The sequence below is a fragment of the Drosophila mauritiana genome, chromosome 3L (assembly GCF_004382145.1).
Source record: "Drosophila mauritiana strain mau12 chromosome 3L, ASM438214v1, whole genome shotgun sequence".
Classification (NCBI taxonomy): domain Eukaryota; kingdom Metazoa; phylum Arthropoda; class Insecta; order Diptera; family Drosophilidae; genus Drosophila; species Drosophila mauritiana.
In genome coordinates, this window is record NC_046669.1 from 10,168,034 (window position 1) to 10,175,799 (window position 7,766).

Sequence of the window (7,766 nt, forward strand, 5' to 3'; positions counted from 1 at the left end):
CAGATAATCAATGCAGCTCATTTGCATGAATTAACGAGCTGGTTAAGTTTTGCGTTCAATTAGCCGCTTAAATCATTAGTTTTACCTTGAATTATACAGTCGATAATTGGTTGGACTCAATCTCATCACTTGAATGGCAAGTAGACTATTATCATATTGGGAATGAAATGAATATTCAGTTTGGGTTATGTATACTTTTATACAAATTAAATCTGAAGATTAAAGGGTTTAACAACTAAAATAAAAGTGTATAAAATTTTATTTGAAATACCCTTGCAAAGCAGCCCTTGAAATCAACTTCTGGCTGATAATTTTTTTTGCCTGATGTATTTGGAACACAAGCCTCAGTCAAACTCATACTTCGAAAGTGTCGTGTACCTAGTCCCGTTTTGGAAAACATAGAAAAAAATCAGTAAAGTTTTCATCAAAATTTTTTGTCGTATTTCGTGTCTTGTGTTTCATGTTTCGTGAAAAAAGTTGTTTGCTTGCCACATAAACGGTTGAATCGCGAATACGCCGCATAACGAAAGTGAATACGAAATTTACAGTAGTAGTAACTAAATTTGGTCCGAGCAGACAAGTTAATAGGAATTCAAAATGAACAAATTACAAAGCGTTCTGAAGTCAGTACTCCAGCGTCGTCTGCCCGTGTCCCATTTGATCCAAATACGTACAGCCTGCGGAGGTGAACCCAAGCCCTCCAAGGGTCTTGTGGTCGGTGTTTATCAGAAGGAGAACGACAATGACCCAAAGCTGACGCCAGCTGGCGAAAAGATCAATGATCGGCTGCATGGCAAGTTGCAGGAGATGATTTGCGAGAGCAAAATCACGGGCCACTTGGGCAAGGGCAAGATATTCAACAACATAGATCCAGAGTTTCGCAGTATGGCAGTGGTTGGTGTTGGCCTCGAGGGCATCGGCTTCAACGAACTGGAAATGCTCGATGAGGGCATGGAGAATGTACGTGTGGCGGCTGGAATTGGAGCACGATCCTTGCAAGAGATTGGCGTTTCGGAGGTCTTTGTAGATGGCATGGACTATGCCGAACAGGCCGCTGAGGGTGCCGTTCTGGCCGTTTGGCGGTATTGCGACATGAACTCTAAGAGGAAGGCACCACACATCCCTAAACTGGAGTTGTACGAATCTCCGGACTATGAAGGTTGGACCCGGGGTGTCTTCAAGGCGGAGGCTCAGAATTTAGCTCGCAGGATGTGTGATACACCTGCCTGCTGCATGACACCAACGCTTTTTGCCCAGGCCACAGTAGATGCACTGTGTCCCTGTGGCATCACCGTGGAAATCCGCACCATGGAGTGGATTGAACAGCAGCGTCTTCATTCGTTCCTCATGATTGCCAAGGGCAGCTGTGAGCCACCGGTTCTGATGGAGATCACCTATTGCGGCACCAATCCCGAGGACAAGCCCATATTGTTCCTGGGCAAGGGCATTACCTTCAACTCGGGCGCCATGAATCTGAGGAAATGCAGGGGAATGGAGGAGTACAGGGCTTGCATGTCGGGAGCTGCATCCTGTGTGGCCATGATGCGTTGCGTTGCGGCCTTGTCCCTGCCCATCAATATCTGCTGCATCCTCCCGCTGTGCGAGAACATGCCATCGGGAATGGCCTGTAAGCCAGGCGATGTGGTCACCCTGATGAATCACAAATCAATGGCTGTACGAGATATGGACAAGGCCGGAGTCGTCGTAATGGCAGATCCCTTGCTCTACGGACAGAGCACCTACAAGCCTCGCTTGGTAGTCGATGTGGCCACCTTGGGTTCAGGTGTGAAGAAGGCTTTCGGCGGCGGAGCCACCGGTATATTCTCCAATTCCCATTACATCTGGAAGCAGTTCCAGTCCGCAGGAGCTCTAACTGGCGATCGAGTTTGGCGTTTGCCATTGTGGAATTATTATAGGAAGCAAATCACCGATGAAATGGGCTACGATTTGAGCAATGATGGTCGTGGATTGGCGAATTCCTGTCTGGCGGCAGCGGTACTCCACGAACTGGTACCCTGTGTGGATTGGGCTCATCTGGACACCCGGGGCACTGGACTGCTAACCAAGTATGGACTGGTACCCTATCTCACCGCAAAGTACATGACAGGCAGGCCAACTCGCACTCTGGCGCAGTTCCTCTACCAAATGGCCTGTCCCGCCAACCAAAAGTGAAATGGGATTGAAAATGCAGTCGGCGTAATCCGATCGGAATCAAAGCCGAATTGCTTAGAAGTGCACAGCAGATAATCTTTTGTGTAAAAGAGTCCAATGTCAGAACGTTTTGTTAAGATAACCTGTGGAGTGTCCAAAGTTGTCAAATTTCTTGTGAGATGTATAATATATATAGCTTTTAAACAAAAATTCAATTCTTTACTTTCGACTAAAGTCTAAAAGGCACACCTGCCCTTGGCCAAATTAAAGACCTGAAGGACGAATAATGGCTATCCGAGCACACGTTGCCCTCCCAATTAGACAAACAAATTTACCCAATTTTCACACATTTGACACGTTTCACCCATTTCGAAGACCTCCTTCGCCACAAATGCTGTAATGAAATGGTGGCCAGGTTTATGGGGAGGGGGTGATTTGAGGGCATCCTGGGCTGGCAAAAGGATATTTGCATATCCACAGCTCACCTCGCTCCCAGCCGTGTATCTTTGTTGATGAAATTGCTCCGGGATATTACTTTGAATTATCATAAATAACCGAGGAAAGGCGATGGCAATGTCGATATGTGTGCCAGTTCGTGTGTATCCTGCGGTTGGTAAAAGGATCAGGTGGTCCTTGCAGCACATTCATGGGTTGGATATTAAACCTGAATGCTTTCTTTCTATCTGCAATATATATTTGAATGTATGTAACAATTTTAAGCTTAATCTTGCTCCTTTGTACTTCTCCCTTAAAATTTCAAAGCCACAAGCCGCGAAAAAGTTTCCAAGTTGCCGGAAAGTTTATTAAAAGCTGTGTAAACAAATCGGCAATCGGTTAATATGCGTTTCGGATTGCCAATTAAAATTATTTGTACTCGTCGAAGTATTAAAAGCAACGCGGAAGTTCCGGCTTCCTTTCTTACGGCTTATAAGGATTTTCCATTGATTGGCATTTAAAATTTCATTAAAATACTTTTCCGATGACACAAGAATACTTTCGCGCAATAAACGAACGACACTCTCCTCGCGATGGTTTTGTGTGTATATTTATTTCAGTTTTATGTGCATCTCGCATTTTTCCAAGCGAACGGATATTAACCATTTTCGTCATTATCCAGTGGACAGCAGTTACTGCTTCACACGTGACCGTTGGACATTTATCTACAGATATTCGCTTATGGAAAAGCCTTGGTCTTTGGTCCCTTGGTCCTTTGGTCCCTTGGTCCTTTGCTCCTGGCCACACGTTCAGGCCGCAACGTTTTCAATTTATTTCGTTTTCCATGTGCGGGCGTGTTGGCTGCCATTAAATATATTGGATTGTACACAAACCGAATTAAATTCGCATTTTCCTGGCCAAGAGTGCCATGAGTACAACGAAAAATTAACATAATTTACTTCACTCTTTTATGGCCTCACTGGTTAAGTCAAGAATAATTTGTTTGTCAACAAAAGGCCAAATTCAATTACAGTGCCCCAACAACAAAGCCGCTTTCGAACTTGAGCCACAAAAGCCAAGTGAACACAATGGGCTTAGAATATACACCGCCCTTCATATGTGAGTGGCCGGGAAAATGTGGAAAACCGAGAGGAAAAATCGGTAGGTCTAGCCAGGATTTTGAAGACTAAAGGCCATAAAGAGAGCGGGTTATGTGTGTGTGGAGCATATAACTTTTTAATTTGATTTGCTCTTGGCCATACTTTTTCACAGCTTTTTAATTTCTTACTTTTCTCCTTTTAATTACGCAAGGAAAAAGTTTTTCACATCTGCCACCAGGCTCACATCTGCACTCTGATAACTTGATCAAAGTTTTTTTACTGGCACATTTTTGATTGAAACAATTTTTACGGAAGCGCACTATTTTATATGTTTCAACACAAAAGAATATTAAATCATGAGATGTTAAGAGAAAAGTGCTAAAAAATATAATGTAAAGTTGTGATAAATAGCCAAAGAATAATACAAATTGAAAATACAAGATACGAATAATAAAATCTGGAAGTTTAAATGTTAGATTCCTGTGACTTTGATTGATTTTTCATTGACAGCCTGCTGCTTTTGATATTAGATATTTTAAAAGTTCGAATATTTAATTGAAAAGTAATATCCACTGTGTATTGCTGCATGTCGAAAAGCAAAGTGTCAACTTCCATCCGGTTGAATGCTTTTGACGTTGGTTAAACTTAGTTTGCTGCCAATAAATCAAATTCTCAATCACATCAAGCTGAGAGCATCGAGCCAATTTTTACCATGCCACTTCCCAGCCATACTCCCACTTATCCACCCACTTATCCGCCCCCAACATCACGCCCAGCTGAAGGCCGTTAATCAATCAAATAGAGAGATAGTGAGATGGAGAGAAGCTAAAACTCAAACCGAAATGGGGACAAACTGAGGCAAAGTCTGGATTTCACATCCACGTATGCATGTGACAGAGTTTAAATATTTCGGTTTATGACCGGACTTAATTGAAGTGCACTTAATTAGTACCAAAGGGGGGTCTATCTCCAAATCTGAATTCGATGAAGAAGCCTTGGTAGTGGCTTACCAGGGAAACATCTGCGCAAACATGCCGGGAAACTCAAACCCGAATGCCATCAAACGTTGCCAAGTCAGACGACTGACTTCACATTGCCAGTGGCAATAATCGCAATTTAATATTCATGGCATTCTCACAGCCAATGTATTTGGAGAAATTTCGCCACGAGCTGCAACTTTCGACGGAGCTCAAAAGAAAGTCCTGCGGACACTTCAACATGAGTACTTTTTTATTCACTTTTCTGTTTCTTTCCAGGCAAAAAGTAATGTCGCCAGAAATGTGGGGGAAAATTAAAGGAACTAAAGAAGCTTTGAATATCACTTGGTAACCTCAAGTGTTTGGTGTGGAATGAGATCTTAAGTCAGATTCATTTTCCATTTAAAAAATAAGAAAAATAGTCTGTTTTTCTTTTGTTGTTCCTTGTGCTTTCATTTTTAAATTGCTGTATCTTAATATTCAATTAATTTTAGTTTTAGTGTGTCTCCTGTGCACCCATCATGTTATGAATGCACTGCTAGTGTTGGCTGCGATGTCATACATTCAATAAGCAGAGAACCCAATTTTCCCGAGATCCCCTTTACCTAAGGCTCCCGGTTTTTCCCTTGAGTCAACATGAAGCAACCAGGCTGACACCCTTTGCTCATCTGTTATTTATCATACTGTGCCATATCCGCTCCCCTCGTTCATTTTCCATCCAAGGAAGCCCACAACGCTGGGTTTTCCTTCTGGCTCCTTTGACTTCCTTCCAGGCCTTTTGTGTGTTGTTCGTGGGCGTTTTGTGTAGAGAGCGAGTTGGCATTCTTTTGGCTTTACACATTTTTTTTCGAGCACTTCCGCTCGCTTCCTTCAGCTTCATTCTCTAGTCCTTCGACTAAGGCCAGTAGTTTTGCTAGCTGATTTCCTTTCAGCGATAAGCGGGGCGGGCCATGTAGTTTTCTCCTCATGCCTCACCACTCTATTCCATATATACACGGAAACAAATTGGCTGAGAACCATTATTTGTTATGAACATACATTAGGAGCCTTCTTATACATTGCTACTTAAAAAAAAAAAAAAAAATAAATAAAATGTTTTTATAACAAAAATGTTTTTTTAAGGAAATATATTCAATATTTCCCAGCCAACAGTGCGGCTACTTAATATTTGCTTTGTGTAATTCCGACAATTTTCGCTTCTACATTGGCTGCAATTTTTTGCTTTACTTTCTCTAGCCTCTGGCTAAATTTATGACTACTGACGATTCCGTGGTCTGTGAATTAGTTTCTCCCCCTTCGAGTTTGCCTCGTGTTTTCCGAGTTTTCCGCCCCTGGGCTTTATCAACGCATCAGCTGCTTATGCTGATTGGCGTATTAATAACAGGCCTGCTAACTGATTTTGGCGCCATATGCCCGAGAGAAATTGGGAAAATAGTTTGGCTTGATTTCATTGGTTTATCAATTCGAAGGCCGGTGCCTTTTGAATATATTATCGAAGTGAAATGGGAATATTTCCTCTTTGCTGTGCCGATAAGTTGGGCGAAATCTCAGCAGGGAATTTGGCTTCAACTCAATATTCTGTTGAAGTCTATTGTTTGCATACTTTGTGGTAGATATTTTGAACAGCTCCAGACAAATGATTAATGATTTCTAAGAAAATTTTGTTTGACGTACTACCGCCTTTATACACAATTTGGCTTATTACCGTAATAGCCCTAGGAGAAAGATAAACTAGAAATGGTTTGCCCATAATGAGCAAGCATCTGGCCTTAAGTAAACATTTGCGCTGACCCCCTGAATAATTGCATAATTAATAATGAAAATTAAATGGAAATTTTTAGCCGAGATGTTGACCGTTTGTCAGTGTGAGCCATGGCAAATCTCTTTGCATAATTGAAGTCGCTCTGGAGGGTGTTCCACTTTGTGGAAGTTGGCCAAAATGTCGCATTCGTTTCCGCCGGATGCAGCGCTCCTTCAGGCCGGACTTTTTCCTCGGTCCAAGGACCAGACAGGAAGCAGTCGCACAAAAAGTTTCCAGTCATCCCGGCTTGCTAGATTTGACAGGGAAATCTCGCCCTCCCTTCCCCTTGGAAGCCAAATTGAAAATGTCCACTCACTTCAGGACCAACAATGGACCATAAATTTGACTAGTTTGGGTCTGAAAGTGCGAAACTTGCTTGTATTCTGATGTTTTCGTGTGTATCTGTTTTGTTCATTTAACATGAAAATCTCTTTTTTACCTTGGTAGAAGCTTTTGAATTTAAATTCAAGCTTAATAAAAACTTAAATTTATGGGATAAAAATGCAAAAATTAAAGCGCATCAACATTTAATAGAAACATTTAACATATTTTTTGCCAACTGTCTCGCTGGTTAAACTTAGTTTAAGTTTTCCTCAGTTTTCCAATTCGCCTTTATTTTGGCGACGTGGCTTGCACAGAACTTTTGTTTAGCTTTTCCTTTACATTTTCCCACCGCAATGCTGTTATTCTCGTTGTGAATATTAGCCGCATTTGGAAATAAACTGAAACGCGAATTACCCCGAGGGAGATTTAGTTGTTTTTCTCGCCGTTGTTGCTTTGCCATTTACGACACTTCAAAGTTTCGTCAACCAGCCAAACAGGATTTTCCACCACCTCTGGGTTATCTATGTATAGTCGGTTGAAGGAAAAGTCGTTAGCCTGATGTGGCTCATTATGTGACAGGGACCCAAAAAAAAAAAGGTATATATACTGTGTACATTGGAAAACCCAGCACACCACAGCTCGTTTCCTTTTGTTCCAGATGATCCAATTAAAATTTTGCGCCTGCGGCCATCTGACATTGTCTAAAAATTTGTTGCCAAATATTGTCTCTCTTCTAGCTGGTTGTAATATAAAACCAAATCTCTGCACACAGAAAACAATAATTTGATTTCATATCTTGCTTGTTTTGTGTTACCTCGTACTTTCCGAGATATGCAAATATTTGTTTAAATGGTAGAGAGACAAAAATTATAGTATGGTTAGACCAGAAATGGTTATTCTTTGAATTCACATGTTTAAAATTGCATTCTCTCTCTCGGGAAAAGTAAATAAATTTAAAGAAGGCGTTCATGCAAAAGA

The 7,766-nt window shown here is 41.6% G+C and overlaps 1 protein-coding gene across 1 annotated transcript; it reads left to right on the forward strand.

Moving 5' to 3' along the window:
• The first annotated feature begins 345 nt into the window (after positions 1-345).
• LOC117141646 (cytosol aminopeptidase) lies at positions 346-2,355 on the forward strand. The gene has a single exon (XM_033305219.1). It carries the CDS (start codon positions 598-600, stop codon positions 2,170-2,172), a length of 1,575 nt encoding a protein of 524 aa, XP_033161110.1. The 5' UTR covers positions 346-597; the 3' UTR covers positions 2,173-2,355.
• Positions 2,356-7,766: the final 5,411 nt, after the last annotated feature.

What these genes read in the sequence shown, in the direction of transcription:
- LOC117141646 (XM_033305219.1), top strand. Translation starts at nt 598, where the DNA reads ATGAACAAATTACAAAGCGTTCTGAAGTCAGTACTCCAGCGTCGTCTG.